The following is an 18,326-nucleotide window of genomic DNA, read 5'->3' as shown; positions in this document are numbered from 1 at the left end:
CGTACATTATTAATTACAAACCATATGAGAAGCCTAAGGTCAGTGTTCATAGTTTCCTGCGCAATAGTTTCACCAAAAGGTTATTTTTGTCAAAATGCCGCATTTGTAGTACTTGCTGTTTGAATGACACGTGGGGTCGGAGGGACATATGCTAATCACCCATAGTTTGTGGAGGTGTCCTTTCGATGGCCCAAGACACATGGAAAGCTAAGCTTTGGAGTTCCATACCTGCATCCATCCTAAATCGGGTGTTAAGTAGGTTTCCACCTAAGTTTCACTTGTAGTACATTTTACTTTTTGTAGTGTAAATTTTAACACCCGAATTTAAGTTAGAAAAACCAAAAAAAAGCTATAAGCGAAATCCCACCGAGATCGCACTTAACACCCTAGACCCTACCTAAACCCTGTCGCCAAACCCTGTGGCCCCATGAGACACCGTAAACTAGATAGCTTGTTCGGCAATGCAGTACAAATGAAGCTATATTCTGTCCATTGTACTCCGTACTTCAATAGATGCTTAAATCACCACGAAATGCGGACGGAGGCCGATAATGCGCCTCACCATATACAAAACACATTTTGCTGGTCCAGTATAACCACATCTAAAATCTAACCCAACAGATTCAAGCAATATGTGAATAATTCTACGCAACAGAACACTGTTTTCCGACCAATACATAGATGGAAGAAATATCTTGTAATGTATTCATGCAAGGACGCGCTTATATTTGGACAGTGTATTCCAAGCCATATGGAACAAAACAGATTGGGTGTTCAACATCGTACAATATTAATTACAAACCATATGAGAAGCCTAAGGTCAGTGTTCGTGGTTTCACAGCATTATTACAGGACTTAAAAAAACTGAATTCGATGCTCACGTTATTTAGGACCATAGTCTACGGCCTGCAGGGAACAAATAAATTTGGTATTCATCATTGGCATACATCAAGGTTTTCACCGTGCGTAGCTGATGGTGGAGCAGCACTTCACTCAGACAGGTTCAATAATGGTGACGACTTCACACAGTAGGACGTCACAGGAAACGGTGACGAGCAACTATCTTCTGCGCTTCCTTCTGGTCTTGTACAACTCCCATTTTCATCGCGGTTTTTTTTATTTCCATATTCTTGCCTAGAAAACAGATTGAGAAACGATCATACCATCTCTTGATACGGGAATCAATAATAATGTTATGAGAACACGCAAAATGATAGTATACTTGATTTACCTATTGATACGTACGGAATGTGCTTAATCTTTTGCCAATCTGGATCTCCAGCTGTTCTGCACGAACTCAGCAACACCTCACTGTCGGTACAGAGTTTGAAGTCCTTAATAGACTGAGGCAGTGTTGGAAGCGACTGAATACTCTTGCAATAAGAAATCGTCAGCATCTGCAGTGACGTCAAGTGCTCCATGCAACACGGGCTCATCGACACATTAATACATGTATCCAGTGTGAAGTGCTCAAGAGAGTGCGGCAGTGCTGGAAGTAACCGAATATTTTGGCACCACAAGATGTGCAGCGTCTGCAGTGACGTCATGTGCTCCATGTAATCTGGCAAGGCGTCCCAGCTGCACCACTCAATCGTGAGCTCACGGAGATGAGCGCAAAACCCACCAAGTTCAGGACCAGGTTCGGTGCAGTGTGAAAGCTGGAGATGGTTCACGTGCTTTGGGCCACCGTTGTGCATCCAACTTGGATACCTCGAGCCTTTGTAACCTTCGATAATTAGTGATTTAAGATCCTTGGGAGGGCAAAGACCCTCTAGTACCTCTGCCTGAACTTCTGGACTCGCTTCACAACTCCACCTCCAGGACAGTTCCAGTGTACTCAGCCCTTCCTTACTGGCCAGATTAGCCTCCAGAGCTTCCGCCTTGCTTTCAACCTTTTCCAGGCCCATGATCAACACCTCTCCGCGAAGCTTGTTTAGGTTCCCGAGTTGCTTTAACTCGCGGCCTTGTCCCCTTTTTACATGAAAGGCTGCCAATGTTCGGAGTGACGTCAGACTGCCGATGCTTCGAAGATCCACATCTCCTAAGCAGGTTACATGCCGCAAGTTAATGAGGCTACAAATATCTTCACAGGAGGAAAACACCACATTCATAATCGAACCAAAATCTAGAATCTGCATGTGGCATAGCTTTGCAAAAGTGGCCGGTAAAATCATCCTCCGACCTCTAGCCTGATCAAAAGGCCGAAAAGCAAGATATCTCAGGTGCCTTAATTGACCAATACATGCTGGGACTGGCACATCTGAGGAGACATCAGAACCTGTAAAATCTTTGGCCATTATGGTAAGCACACGCAACTTCCTTAGCCTCTTAAACATACACTTCAAAACTTGCTCCCCAACTGTTTCAAGATTATATACACTACCAATGATCAGAGTCCGTAAGTTGTACAATTGGCATATCTTCTTAGTAATCAATTCTTCATTATAGGTCCGAACAAAGATATGGCGGACGTTCGGAGGAACTTCCTCTACTGGGCATTTTCCATGCAGTTCCCAACTATTTTCGATTCTGAAACAGTCACTTCCAGCGGCCTTCTCCGCTAAATCATGCAACAGATCATGAACTAAATAGTAGTCCCCCTCACGAGATTTCTTCTTTGCTTTAAGTTGCAGAAACGAGGCTGACACTAGTTCATCAAAGTATTCCTGGCAAACATCTTCCATATCCTCCCCTTCACTTGTCAATCTAGCAAACCCTTCTGCAACCCATAGCTTTACTAACTCGTGACGTTCCAACAAATGTCTTCGAGGAAAAATACTGCAGAAAGCAAAGCATCGCTTGACCTGCTCACGAAGATGATGGTAGCTCCACCACAGTGCTCCCATCGTCTCGTTCAAAAGGTCCCGATCACGAACGCTTCTCCAGAACTCAACATTTTGCCTTATATGTAGTTGTCCTCCAACTATTTTGGCTGCTAGAGGTGACCCCTTCAGCTTTTTTGCAATATCTTTCCCAATGTCTCCCAGTGTTCTACGAGCATGCTCATCAACAGGTACGCCATGGAGTGCATAATGCATGAGCAAATTGCAGAAAACATTTTCATCTAGGACTGATATGGGAATACATCTCTGCTTCGTGGCACCCAAAGCTAACAATGCATCTTCAGTTCGACTAGTCACCAGGATCTTGCTTCCCGCCTCTCCAGCCTGCAGCGGCGAAAGTATCTGTTGCATCCTTTCAGACTGCGTCACATTTCTAATATCGTACCAAACATCATCTAGTACCAAAAGGAAACGTTTTCCACGCAGTTTCTCCTCCAACAAATCTTGTAAGGTGTCACGATTTCGCAATTGAGGGCATAAAGTACCTGTAGCAGCCTCAAACATCTCCATGTAAAGGTCATCCACACCAAAATCCTGAGAAACATGAACCCACATTACAAGGTCAAAATGGGCATCCGTTTTCTCACGGGCACAAACAAGTTGCGCAAGGGTTGATTTCCCAGAACCGCCGACACCATGAATGCCAACAACAGTGTAACATGGAGCACTATTGCTCTCAGGCTGACCATGTTCTTCCTTCTCATGAAGCATTGCTACGATCCTATCACAATCTTCATCTCGTCCGATTATCTTTGATAGAGGCCTTGAAGTAGTGACGCCACCTCGTGATTTAGCAGCAACACCATGGCTCTGGTTTGCACCACTTAGGCTTGGCAGGTTCATCAGTTCCAAAACTTTGCATGCATCATTTATGATCTTTTCTATTGTGTCTAGCTTCTTTTTCAACTTAACTTTTGACATACCACTCTCCTGCAAAACAAAATGACACTTGAGAAACCATTGTACGTAGAAGCGAACATAAGAAACGAAGGAAATTCATTTTTGTAGCTTCATTTGCACTAAAGTGGAGAAGGCATCTCCATGTTCATCACTGATTCTATTTTTTTACTCTCTTTGATAATAGTATCACTCATAGCATGTTATTTTTTGTGTGTTCTACACAGTTTGGGTAGAGAATGCATGCGAAATCGTAGAATACCATGCATGTGCCCAATAGTTGTGTTTTCCAATAGTTTAGAGAAGACGAAGAAACTTTTGTATCTTTATTCACGACATCAAGAATACTGTGAACATAACCATTGGACTACCTGCCGAACCGGACAGAACAAAGACAAGAAAGACGACCCAAGGTGTTTATGGTCTCCGTCCACTGCGCCGGCAACACTACCGGCCATCCCGCCTACTTTCGACGTATGGCGGACCCTGGCCTCTCGCCGGTGAGAGAGTTTCTGTTACTTTTGTTTGTTTGTTTTTGTGTCACCGTCAGAGTATTAAGGTGACGGTGACATCCTGATGACGAATAAGGTCCTCATTTCTCTATTCCCATTTTCGGTGGCACGCCTAACGCCGTTGGGGTCGTATGGAGTTGTTTGCTATATGGATCCCCTGGGATCAGCGGCAGATCCATGATTGATTTAGGTAGGGGGGGGGGGGCGAGGCGACAACACAACACGATTGTAGCATTCGCATTAACTTTGTCCAAGAGCACAAAACAATTGCAGACGGAATGTGTCTAGCTAGCTATAGCTAACAACAACAACAACAACAACAACACAACCTTTATTCCCAAACAAGTTGGGGTAGGCTAGAGGTGAAACCCATAAGATCTCGTAACTAACTCATAGTTCTGGCACATGGATAGCAAGCTTCCACGCGGCTCTTTCCATGGCTAGTTCTTTGGTGATACTCCAGTCCTTCAGATCTCTCTTTATGGACTCCTCCCATGCCAAGTTTGGTCTGCCCCGTCCTCTCTTGACATTATCAGCACGCTTTAGCCGTACACTATGCACTGGAGTTTCTGGAGGCCTGCGATGAATATTCCCAAACCATCTTAGACGATGTTGGACAAGCTTCTCTGCAATCGGTGCTACCCCAACTCTATCTCGTATATCATCATTTCAGACTCGATCCTTCCTTCGTGTGGCCACACCTCCATCTCAACATGGGCATCTCCGCCACACCTAACTGTTGAACACGCTGCCTTTTAGTCGGCCAACACTCAGCGCCATACAACATTGCGGGTCGAACCGCCGTCATATAGAACTTGCCTTTTAGCTTTTGCGGCACTCTCTTGTCACAAAGAGTGCCAGAAGCTTGGCGCCACTTCATGCATCCGGCTTTGATCCGGTGGTTCACATCTTCATCAATATCCCCATCCTTGTGCAGGATTGACCCCAAGTTTCGAAAGGTGTCCTTCTGAGGCACCACCTGCCCATCCAGGATAACCTCCTCCTCGTGCCTAGTAGTATTAAAACCGCACTTCATGTACTCAGTTTTAGTTCTACTAAGTCTAAAACCTTTCGATTCCAAGTTTTGTCTCCATAGTTGTAACTTCCTATTGACCCTCATTCGACTATCAGCGATTAGGACCACATCATCCGCAAAGAGCACACATCATGGGATATCTCCTTGTATATCCCTTGTGACCTCATCCATCAACAAATCAAATAGATAAGGGCTCAAAGCTAACCCCTGGTGTAGTCCTATTTTAATCAGGAAGTCATCGGTATCGCCATCTCTTGATCGAACACTTGTCACAACATTATCGTGCATATCCTTGATGAGGGTAATGTACTTTGCTGGGACTTCGTATTTCTCCAAGGCCTACCACATGACGTGTCGCGGTATCTTATCGTAGGCCTTCTCCAAGTCAATGAACACCATATGCAGGTCCTTCTTTTGCTCCTTGTATCTCTCCATTAGTTGTCGTACCAAGAAGATGGCTTCCATGGTGGACCTCCCAGGCATGAAACCAAACTGATTTTTGGTCACGCTTGTCATTCGTCTTAAACGGTGCTCAATGACTCTCTCCCATAGCTTCATTGTATGGCTCATAAGCTTAATTCCACGGTAGTTACTACAACTCTGAACATCCCCTTTGTTCTTGAAGATTGGTAGTAATATGTTGCGTCTCCATTCTTTTGGCATCTTGTTTGCCCGAAAAATGGAGTTGAAGAGCTTAGTTAGCCATACTATCGCTATGTCTCCGAGGCCTCTCCACACCTCAATGGGGATACAATCAGGGCCCATTGCCTTGCCTCCCTTCATCCTTCTCAACGCCTCGATTCGCCGCACAAAACACCTAATGGTATCATCAAAGGAGTTATCCAGTTCAATGGTAGAGCTCTCAGTCTCCCCATTGAACGCCATCTATGCTTAATCTCCTTGTCCTTCACCACTGCTCCGTCCTTGATGCATTTAACTTGGTCAACATCCCTCTTCTTCCTCTCTCGGATCTTGGCCATCCTATAGATGTCATTTTTGTCTTTCTTCGTGCCTAACCGCTGGTAGAGGTCCTCATACACCTGACCCCTTGCTTCACTCACAACTCGTTTTGCGGCCTTCTTTGCCATCTTGTATTTCTCCATGTTGTTTGCACTTCTATCCAGGTACAGCTAACAACGGTGAAAAAGTCTACATATGCACCATGTAGATAAACTTGATACTCAACCTACTAAAAGAATATGACATGACCTGAAACTTAGTTGTGATAAAACATTTTCCTAAGAAAACAATACATAAGTAAATGAGAGTTGGCTTGAGTGGTCGTTGAACTATAATAATTTGTGATACATTTATGTCAATGCAATAAAAACCGTATGCATCAATTGATGTAGAGGCTAGGCCTTCACCATTTTGACAAAAAGAGTACGTAATCATATATAACTCGACGGACCTCGCTAGCATTTATATTGCTTTGGATAGAAAATCATCATTGGTTGGACGAGAACTGAAATTACATACTCAAACCGAACATATGGGATGAATGAACTAATGTTGTTTTGTGACAAATGATCAATGTTGCCGGGGTACATATGTACGGGGAACTAAATCCAGGCCATGTTTGCCCCCTCCGCCACTGAGTAGAGACGTAGGGCCTGTTTGAAACGTAGGAAAGTAAAAACATAGGAACGGGAAAACTATAGGTATAGGAAAGGAATGCAAGTGCGAAACAGAGGAAAGAGAAACATAGGAATTTTTCAAGTGGGTTGTTTGAAACGCAGGAAAAGGTAAGACATAGGAATTGAGCTTCGTTGAAAGAATTTGCTTCACTAACTAGTAATTTGCTCAACTGTGAGCTTATCTGAAAGCCTGTCAGCCTAATACCAACGCCCAGCCAATGTTCATTTACCTCGATTGACACAGAGGAAAAAATGAGCTCTGAGCCAATGTTTTGATTCCTGTGGTTTTCCCGTGAGAACAAGGACATAGGAAACTTCCCTTTGCTTTTCCTATGCATGATTCCTGTGTTTCAAACGCTATTATAGGAAACTTTCCTGTAGGAATCCTTTCCAATGAAATTCCTCCAAAAATCCTTTGATTCAAACGGGGCCAGGTCATCAACTCGACGGAGCACCCAAGGATCCGAGCTTCCTATGGATTATGTCTATGCGCTCGTGTGTATGCCGAGTGTAGCGACGCTGGGAGATGGCAATTGGTCCATTGTCACACGGATTATGATGGGATTAAATGGTAGAAAGCGCCAACTTTGAACGATCTGTTCACGGAATCAATGTGTCTATTCCACTCAGGTTAACGTGTGCATCAACGACATTTGGCTAATTGGTTTGGACTTTGGGCCATTCTGCACGTAGTGCACCTGAAGGTTAAGCCTCATCTTAGCTAATGGCCGAATTTCTCTAAAAAAAATGCTAATGGCTGAATATCTAGTTTAACATCAGTTTAGGAGTGTAGCCAATGCTAGACCCTGTTGGAGGGGGGCGATCCATGGCGGTGACTTGGCCACCGCTCGCCCCTCCTTGGATCCACATCCATATCTTCTTAGGATCTAGCCAATTTCCGTGTTTGTTGGTATGCTTTCAGTTTTAACACTTTTGATCTCTCATCATTATCGATCGTTTGTTGCCTTGATGCGTTAGTCATTTCTGGCTTAGCACAACAACTTATCATCCATCTACTACACACCATTAGTTCAGTGATGCCCGTTCCTCTCCTAACCCTATGCCCCGGATGGCGGCGCCGCGCCGCCCCGGGGCAACCCTCTCCCCGCCGCTCCACCCCCTCCTCATCCTCAACACCCCTCTCCGCCGCCGCCGAAGGTGTGGCCGGGCAAAGCCCGCGCGGCACGGTGGCGGCGGGGTCCCGACAAGGCGCAATCTTGGGGTTGGAGGGCGGCACCCGCTTCTGCTCCTACGACAGCGGTGGATAGCGGCAACGGCAGCTGATCTGTTATGGCGGCGGTGGATGGGCAGCGGCGGCGCGGTGCTGGCCTGATATGGTCACTTCGGGGCCTGGAGGGCCACGGTGGCGCGCCGGTGTGCCGGTCGGCCTACGTGGGTGGAGACCGCTGCACTTCCATTTTCACATGGGATGGTCGGTGGCCTTGGGGACCGACCTGAATAATGGTGGCGGTCCTACGGTTTCTCTTGTGCGAAGATGAAGACTTGCCTGAGGCTTGTCCTTCTTAATCTGGCCGGAGTGTTGAGTTTCGGAAGGCTCCACCGGCGCGAATGTAACAGTGCACCTCTTGCATGGAGTTTGCTGGATCGGGTGGTATTCGGCCGTACGCACCCATGCTTTTATTTTGACCATTTGGTTTTAGAGGAAGCGCACGAAGCTCTGTTCTTGCCATCAGGTGACCTTTTGGTCCATGGTAAAGTTAGAGGCGGAGAATATCATGAAGGCCGGATTGTAGGACTAGCAATGGAGGTTCAAGTCTCTGCACTGGTGGACTTGCTTGGTGTTTCGAACTTCGAAGCAGCAGTATGAACGTGGGGACGACAACACAAGTGAAGTTCAGAGTCTGATCTCTCAGGCCAAGGTCTGGCCTTAATTAGTTGTGCCTGGCAATGATCTTGTTGGAGGCATTGTTTTGAGAGCAGGGACTATCTTCAGGGTGAAAACCAAAGATCTTTGATTGGGCGACGACGTTGCTTGTGCACTGTTTTCTTCTTGGAGGCGAACTTTTGGAGAGGTGTTGTCTTGGTGGTGGATGTATTATTGTTGTTAGGGCCGGAATACGTAACAAGATTTTTATTTCTTAGTTTCTTTTTCTCTTTTTTGGCTGTGTGCATCCGTACTACTACTAGGATATTACGTTGTTGCAGGGCTGGGTGTTTTTGTAGAGGCCGAGAGTATTTGGTATCTTCCTGATATTAATATATTCTCTTTATCAAATAAAATCTACTACAACGCCATTTTCTGGCTACTATGAGGAAGGGGTGAAGACTGTTGCGCAGCTCGCTCTAGTGATTGTAGTTGTTTAGGTGGTCCAAGAACTTATTTGTGATTTCTATCACTTTAGGTGAACCTTTTCCCAAAAAATAGGATCCATTTATATCACATAGATTAAGCTAATCTTCAAAAAAAAAAGATTAAGCTAGCAAAATGCAAGCAAATTAGTCTAGACTATCACAGATCCATTGGGTTCTGATGAACCAGGTCGCCTGTGCTAGTGATCGATACGGTTATGTATCATGCAAAGTCCTGTCGTTGCCGCCTTTTTTGCAGGGAAGGTTATGGCCACGAGGGTGTAAAGCCACTGTGCCCCAAATAAATCAGAAAAATCAAAGGTTCAGTGAGAGAATACTAATGTTCTTTTCATGTATTCCCTCCGATTTGTAATAAGTATCATGGCTTTAGTTTAAATTTGGATAAAATTGAACTAAAGCCTCAGCACACACACACACTTATTATGGATCGGAGCGGGCGCATACCAAAACTTCTGGAACCAAGATAAATATGAACACATAGAGGGAGGAAATGACCTGATGTTTTAGTGGAGAGCTCTTCGTCATGGCAGACAAGATCTGCTTCAAGCGACGTGAAGGCCCAGCGACCTCTGACTTGAGCTTGTCATCTTGTATCTTCTTCTCGAGACGGTAATACTCAACATCATCCAAGATTTCCTCTGCTTCGTAGAAAGCAGATTTAAGTTTGTTGTACAGCCCCTCCAAACGAGGCCTGCAAGGGCTCCCCTCAACCGCTCCCATCACCTGCTCCAGCAATAAAATCTTTGGCTCAAGCTCGCTCAGCTTCTCCGATGCATCAAAGCTGAGATAGGAGGATGCTTTCTTGAACAGATCAGAAATGATGGGCGAAGCAACCCACCCTGCTGCTTTCATGCCCCATCCTATCGCGACAGCAGCTGTCACTGCTTCCGCCATTAGAAGCCCCAAGTTCTTCTTAGCAGAGCCGAGCGATTTCTTGCAAGTACGTACTAGATTGTGAAGGAAAGCTTTCTTCGAATGCCTAAGGACATGTCTGGGGGGCGTCAACTAATTTGAGAGGGAGGCCGTACCTTTAATTAAACTGTATAACTAATCATATGAAGTTAATTCAAACAAGCAACCACGAGATGTATATTGGAATTATTGGCCAATGGGCCTAAAAAAAGAGAGGGGAAGGCGACGCGGGAGAATTAGAAAAAGAGAAAACGCGTGAGGAGACTTGGGAAGAAACTTCGTCCTGGTTGGAAAGCTATCTTGGAATGCCAAAGGGCATGTATGGGCGGGGTCAACTAATTTGAGATGGTGGCCGTACCTTTAATTAATTTATTAACTGTTTAGTAATCATATGAAGTTAATAATTCAAACAAGCAACCCCGGAGATGTATTGGAATGATTGGCCAATGGAACATAATTAACCGAATAACGTTTGCCAGTGCTTGAGCCTAAAAAAATAGGGGAAAGCGACGCGGGAGAAGACTTTGGAAGAAACTTCGTCCTGGTTGGTCGATCGGCCCTCGATTCCGATGGGGAGAGAGTGGAGGAAACTTCTCACGCCACGTTGCTGGCTTCGCGGAGCTTGCCGGTCCGGCCGCCGCCGCCGCGCTCACCTCCGGAAACGAGTCCGCTCTGAAGGTGACCCACGCCGTCCCCTCCGCCCACCTGCGGCCGCTGCCGCGGCGCCCACCTCCGGCAACGACGGAGCTTTGGAGGTGACCCACGCCCGTCCGGCCGCCACCGTGCCACCTCCGGCTGCTCGTTCCTTCCACCTCCGTCGAAGCATTGGACTGCTCTCCGACGCCCCCGTATGCCCTTCCTTGCTGTTGGTAGCCAGGAGCTGAAGATGGATTACACAGGCGTCCAGATTGCACAGCGCACCACAGTTTTTTTAGACTGCCAGTAGCAGAACAAGGAAACTGAGTTGTGTTCAGCTATTAACACTCAAACGGCAGAACACATCAGGACAATTTCAGTTCACCAAAACAACAACAAAGGGGCAAAACAGCAGTACGTACGTCAGGGAGAGGCCGCAATCTGACAACGAGCTTCATGGCGCCCAGCGACGCGGGAAGGAGGACTGCTGATTCGAGGGGTCTGAAACTGAAAGGGGTCGTCGGAGGGAGCTGAATTGCTGTCCGTTGGATGCAGATGGAGGGTGGATTGGATGCCTCAAGGCGCTGCGTGCCTTGCTTGAAGCGAGGCACCAGATCTCAGTCCCTCTTTTTTCCCCAATGTTTATGACATCCTCCCGCTGCTCCCAGGAAAGATTCAAGTTGGTGTCTTCTCTGCTACCATGCCACCTGAAGCCCTTGAGATCACCCGCAAGTTCATGAACAAACCTGTGAGGACCTTGTCAAGAGGGATGAGCTCACCCATGAGGGTATCAAGCAGTTCTATGTCAATGTGGAGAAGGAAGAGTGGAAGCTTGACACACTCTGTGACCTGTGTATGAAACTCTTGCCATCACCCAGAGTGTCATCTTTGTGAACACCCGCCGCAAGGTGGACTGGCTCACCGACAAGATGAGGGGCAGGGATCACACAGTTTCTGCTACTCACGGAGACATGGACCAGAACACCAGGGACATCATCATGAGGGAGTTCAGATCTGGTTCTTCACGTGTGCTCATCACCACTGACCTGCTTGCTCGTGGTATTGATGTCCAGCAAGTATCCCTGGTCATCAACTATGATCTTCCGACCCAGCCAGAGAACTACCTTCATCGTATTGGTCTTAGTGGTCGGTTTGGAAGGAAGGGTGTTGCAATCAACTTTGTGACCCGTGAAGATGAGCGTATGCTGTTTGACATCCAGAAGTTCTACAACGTTGTGATTGAAGAGCTCCCAGCCAACGTTGCCGACCTCCTGTAGATCAAAGCTCTTCCGAACATATGGTAAGGAGCCTGACAGGGCTTTGTTTTTGTTGAAACGTCATCAACTTTCTTTCTTGGGGGAAGTGATAAATGGTCGGGGGTTCTACTTTAAGGTCGTGGTTATGGACAATTTCGGATTTATTATGCCTTGTTTTGGGGATTTTTGTAGTTGCTAGGCTGTGCTATGTGCTGCTGTGTTTAAGCTTGAGGATGAAGCTACTGTTGGAGTCCTCACTTTATTATTTGTTAAGAACACTATGTAATGACCGAATGATGTTATTTATTTGTGTCATCCTTGACTCTTCACTGCAATTATTCATGCAAATCGGTTCTAGTATACTCCTGCTATTATGGGTAAAAATTGATCTTTATTCCCTGCAAAGATGAGTGGTCGGCATCTGGTGTTGCGGTTAGTTATTCCTATTGCTATGTTGGCTATTAATAATATTAAGCGATGGCTAGGGGATCAGTTTTTTCTCTAACAATGTGCAACATCAGATAGATCATGTAAAAAATCTAACTTTCTCAATGCTCTGCGACATCTTTGCTGAGGTGACGCATACCCCTTTAATAGAACAACCAGAATTGCAACAACTCCTGCTGAAATAGAAGAAGTCGTCTACGAGCACATGAGCAACATTGTCGGCACGGATCTACCTTGCGCCCAGGGGTTTGATTGGGCTGAGTTGGGGCTTCCAGCACCTGACTTATCTGCGCTAGACGCGCCGTTTACCCTGGAAGAGCTGAAGACTGCGGTCTTTGACACGCCTTCTGATAAGGCGCCTGGGCCTGATGGGTTCTCCGCGGGGTTCTTTAAGACCTCCTGGGGAGTGGTGAAGGATGATCTGCTTCGTGCACTTAACAAGTTCTACGACCTCAATGATCTTTCCTTCAATAGTCTGAACACCGCCTTCTATGTCCTGCTGCCTAAAAACGAAACGCCCAACACAATGTCACAATACAGGCTTATCAGTCTGATACATGCGTTTGCCAAGTTAATCTCCAAAATCCTCTCCGCAAGGCTGCAGCCTTACATGGACGATCTGGTCTCCCCGTGTCAGAGCGCCTTCATCAGCGGCAGAAGTATCCAGGACAATTTCCTCTATGTCCAGAACATTGCCAAACACTACCACCAAACCAAGACGCCTGCCTTGCTTCTCAAGCTGGATATTGCTAAGGCGTTTTATACGGTGTCTTGGACCTACATTTTGGACATGCTACAGGCGCGAGGTTTCCCTGTCAGGTGGAGGAATTGGATTGCACTGCTTTTCAGAACAGCTTCGTCCAAGGTTCTCATCAATGGAGCCCCTGGGCGCCCCATCGAGCACCGTAGAGGTCTTCGGCAGGGGGACTCTCTCTCCCCTTTTTTGTTCGACCTTGCCATGGAGCCCCTACATCGACTTCTCGACCTCGCATCTGGTGCCGGGATACTCTCTAAGCTCAGAGGTTCGAAATGCACTTTCAGGGCTTCCATTTATGCGGACGACGTCGCGCTCTTCATCAACCCCACACTTCAAGACATCCAAGGGCTGCAGGATATTCTTACCGGGTTCGGTCGGGCCACTGGGCTACAAACAAATTTGGCTAAGAGCTCCATCACGCCAATTAGCTGCGACGGCATTGACACTGTGGGGCTAGCACAGAATTTCGGCATTCCGGTCAAGTCCTTTCCCTGTGTATACATGGGTATGCCCCTCTCAATTAAGAAGCTCACCAAGGCTGATTGGCAAGCGCTCCTTGATAAGGTCGACAAGTATCTGGCTACTTGGAAGGCAAAAATGATGAGCAAAGCAGGAAGATTGGAAATGCTGAACTCGGTCCTTTCCTCTCTGCCAGTCTATCTTATGACTATCAATGATATGCCAGCTTGGGTTCGTAAGGAGTTCGATCGCAGACGAAGAGCCTGGCTTTGGGCGGGTGACACATCCTGAAGTGGCGGCAAGTGTACAGTCAGTTGGAAACAGGTGTGCAGGCCAAAGGCCTTGGGAGGACTAGGTGTGCACTGTATCAAAGCTTTTGGGGCAGCTTTACGCCTGCGGTGGTTGTGGCAGAAATGGAAAAACCCAAACAAACCGTGGGCACACATGAAACTACCTTCATCCAAAAGGGATAAGGCAATGTTTGCGGCAGCTACACAAATCACGTTGGGAGATGGATCCAAGGCTGTGTTCTGGTCAGATCGTTGGTTAAGCGGTCAAACACCAGCAGAGATTGCCCCTGAGCTCTACAAGATTTCCATTAGGAAGAACATGACAGTTAAGGAGGCATTGGGAAACAAGAGATGGCTGCTTGATCTACGACACCACCTAGATGTTCAACACCTGCCTGTTACCACCGGATTTTGGCCAAATCAGGAGATGGGCCGTAAACGAAGATGGGCTTTGAAGAATACACGTGGAGCATCTTTGAAGCGGCCTTGCGCGAAGAGTTTGGGCTTAATTGCCCGTGTATTTGTAATATAGTAGATCGCATTAGATTAAAAGATAGAGTTTAACTCGTGCACGGTTAGGTGCACGTCCAAATTAGAAAGTCCCTTGGACTATAAATATGTATCTAGGGTTATCGGAAAAGGAGGACAATCACGTTCACAACAAACACAAATCAGGCGCATCGCCACCCCTTCTTTCGAGGGTTTCTCCGGGTAGCACCATGCTGCCTAGATCGCATCTTGCGATCTAGGCAGCATTACTGATTATTCGTTTACCTTGTGTTGCTCGTACTGAAGCGTTGTTGATGGCGAGTAGCACTATTTACCATAGGTGTTTTGGGGCTTGCGTAGATGCTTCTCTTGCATATATCTGCTTAGCTATGCCGTCCCTCAACACCTAGCTGCCCTTACACCTATCTAGGTGTAAGGGCAGCATCTTGCTCGTTCGTGACTTAGTAGATCCGATCTGTTATAGGTACTCCTTGTTCATCAAGGATTAGTTTAATATCCGTATGGTTAGGCCCTGCAAACGGGTTGAACGATCCGGTAGTGCGCTAGGTATGGTTTGCTAGTCCTAAGAGGGATGTTCCGGGAATTAACGTTATGTTGGTTTTTAGGCCTCTTTTAGGGTTAGCTTTTCGTTATCTTTCGTGTCTATTAGGCTCAACTACGCGTAGGATGTTCCGATCATACGGTGAAAACCCTAAACTGTCGTAGATTGGTTTAGCTTTGTCGTGATCAAGCAGGATCCCCATGTCATTGAATATCCAACATGAACCATGGGGCGATCGGTTCTTTGAGCCGATCCACAGGGCAACCTAAGAGCCGATAGGGCTCGTATTTAATGTTTACGTGTCTGCCATGCAGGGAACTAATCGAAGCAATCTACACCTTCCTCGGCCGGGTATAGGTCGGGTGGCACGCCCTTGCGGCCGCCGGGTCGTGTGTCGGAGCATTTGCGGGACGACATCGAGGGACCAGGGCCCACTGCCGCCTTGGAAGCCTCCCGGCTCTTCGTGTTGCTTAACCACTTGCTCGCCGGTGGGCTTCAGCAGGCAACACATTCTGGCACGCCCGGTGGGACATCGGGACAATCTTCCGCAACAACCATGTCGTCATCTGCACCTCAGATTGCGGGAGAACCAGTCAAGTATGAGGATCTGCCTCCTGAGCATAAGAAGAAATATGATGATCTCAAGGCAATCTTGGAAGCCGAGCTCATCGGCGCTTTCGAGAAAACCCGTTCGTACGGGATTAAGTTCAAAGGGTTCCAACCCGAAGGCGCGCTAGATGGATGATACGTCTCCAACGTATCGATAATTTCTTATGTTCCATGCTACTTTATTGATGATACCTACATGTTTTATGCACATTATATGTCGTATTTACGCATTTTCTGGAAATAACCTATTAACAAGATGCCGAAGTGCCAGTTCCTGTTTTCTGCTGTTTTTGGTTTCAGAAATCCTAGTAAGGAAATATTCTCGAATTGGACGAAATCACCGCCCGGGTTCCTATTTTGCCCGGAAGCATCCAGAACACCCGAGAACCGCCGGAGAGGGGCACGGGCCCACTAGACCATAGGCGGCGCGGCTCAGGGGTGGCCCGCGCCCCCCTATGGTGTCGCCGCCTCGTCAGCCCTCCTGCGCCGCCTCTTCGCCTATTTAAAGCCCCTGCGTCGAAAACCCTTACAGAGGAAGCCACGGTACGCGAAACCTTCCAGAGCCGCCGCCATCGCGAAGCCAAGATCTGGGGGACAGGAGTCTCTGTTCCGGCACCCTGCCGGACGGGGAAGTGCCCCCGGAAGGCTTCTCCATCGACACCGCTGCCATCTCCACCGCCATCTTCATCACCGCTGCTGCTCCCATGAGGAGGGAGTAGTTCTCCATCGAGGCTCGGGGCTGTACCGGTAGCTATGTGGTTAATCTCTCTCCTATGTACTTCAATACAATGATCTCATGAGCTGCTTTACATGATTGAGATCCATATGATGAGCTTTGTATCGCTACTAGTTATGTGCTACTCATGTGATGTTATTAAAGTAGTCTATTCCTCCTGCATGGTGTAAAGGTGATTAGTGTGTGCACCGTGTGGTTCTTGTCGTAGGCTATGATCATGATCTCTTGTAGATTGTGGAGTTAATTATCATTATGATAGTATTGATGTGATCTATTCCTCCTTCATAGTGTAATGTGGACGAGTGTGTGCACTATGTTAGTTCTTGGTTTATTTTGCAATGATCTATTATGCTCTAAGGTTACTTAAACATGAATATCGAATGTTGTGGAGCTTGTTAACTCCGGCATTGAGGGTTCGTGTAATCCTACGCAACGAATGGTGTTCATTATCAAACAAGAGTATATGTAGCACAAATGAGAGAAGTTATTATTTATTATGCGATCAATGTTGAGAGTGTCCACTAGTGAAAGTATGATCCCTAGGCCTTGTTTCCAATACTGCAAGACACCGTTTACTTACTGTTACTGTTGCATGTTTACTCGCTGCCATATTTTATTCAGATTGCTATTACCACTCATATACATCCATACTACTTGTATTTCACTATCTCTTCGCCGAACTAGTGCACCTATACATCGACAAGTGTATTAGGTGTGTTGGGGACACAAGAGACTTCTTGCTTTGTGGTTGCAGGGTTGCATGAGAGGGATATCTTTGACCTCTTCCTCCCCGAGTTCGATAAACCTTGGGTAATCCACTTAAGGGAAACTTGCTGCTGTTCTACAAACCTCTCGCTCTTGGAGGCCCAACACTGTCTACAAGAATAGAAGCACCCGTAGACATCAAGCACTTTTCTGGCGCCGTTGCCGGGGAGGAAAGGTAAAAGGCACTCATACTTCGGTTCCAGGTAACAGTACTCTTCTGGCGCCATTGTGTGTGTGCTCGAAGCTATTTCCTTTAGACTCTGCAATTGCGACATTTGGTTTCTTGTTTACACTAGTTAGGCATAATGGACAACAATGAGCTTCTTATTCTATTTCCTGATTTAAGACATGGATGGTTTGATGCGAAAATTAAAAAACCCATGGAACATATTAATATGAATGCTTTGAACACTATTGTTGCTAATGCTATGGAAAATTCTAAGCTTGGGGAAGCTGGCTTTGATGAGCATGATATTTTTAGTCCCCCAAGCATTGAGGAGAAAATTTACTTTGATGATACTTTGCCTCCCATTTATGATGATTATAATGATAGTAGTCTTTTGTTACCACCTGTTATGGAGGATAAATTTGATTATGATTATAATATACCTCCTATATTTGATAGCTACTTTGTTGAATTTGCTCCCACTACAATTAATAAGAATGACTATGCTTATGTTGGGAGAAGTAAGTATTTTATGCATGAGACTCATGAAAGAATGCTTTATGTGATAGTTATATTGTTGAGTTTGCTCATGATGCTACTGAAAGTTATTATGAGAGAGGAAAATATGGTTGTAGAAATTTTCATGTTACTAAAATGCCTCTCTATGTGCTGAAATTTTTGAAGCTACACTTGTTTTATCTTCCTATGCTTGTTACTTTGCTCTTCATGAACTTGTTTATTTACAAGATTCCTATGCATAGGAAGCATGTTAGACTTAAATGTGTTTTGAATTTGCCTCTTGATGCTCTCTTTTTGCTTCAACTTCTATTTCTTGCGAGTGCATCATTAAAACTGCTGAGCCCATCTTAATGGCTATAAAGAAAGAACTTCTTGGGAGATAACCCATGTGTTTTTTTTACTACAGTACTTTGTTTTTTATTTGTGTCTTGGAAGTTGTTTACTACTGTAGAAACCTCTCCTTATCA

General features: G+C 46.1%; 1 protein-coding gene and 1 pseudogene across 1 annotated transcript; one reads left to right on the top strand and one right to left on the bottom strand.

Annotated features, from left to right (window-relative positions):
• Window positions 1–1,036: 1,036 nt before the first annotated feature.
• Window positions 1,037–10,246, bottom strand: LOC124661190 (putative disease resistance RPP13-like protein 1). The gene is made up of 4 exons (XM_047199051.1): window positions 9,752–10,246; window positions 1,501–3,773; window positions 1,232–1,371; window positions 1,037–1,134 (listed from the first exon to the last, which is right to left on the bottom strand). Exons 1-4 carry the CDS (start codon window positions 10,148–10,150, stop codon window positions 1,037–1,039), a joined length of 2,910 nt encoding a protein of 969 aa, XP_047055007.1. The 5' UTR covers window positions 10,151–10,246.
• A 772-nt stretch (window positions 10,247–11,018) lies between these two features.
• On the top strand, window positions 11,019–12,395 carry LOC124661179 (annotated as a pseudogene).
• Window positions 12,396–18,326: the final 5,931 nt, after the last annotated feature.

Source organism: Lolium rigidum, chromosome 1, assembly GCF_022539505.1.
Source record: "Lolium rigidum isolate FL_2022 chromosome 1, APGP_CSIRO_Lrig_0.1, whole genome shotgun sequence".
Taxonomy (NCBI): Eukaryota; Viridiplantae; Streptophyta; class Magnoliopsida; order Poales; family Poaceae; genus Lolium; species Lolium rigidum.
The sequence above is the reverse complement of the archived record's forward strand: the minus strand, read 5'-3'. Positions and strand labels throughout refer to the sequence as shown.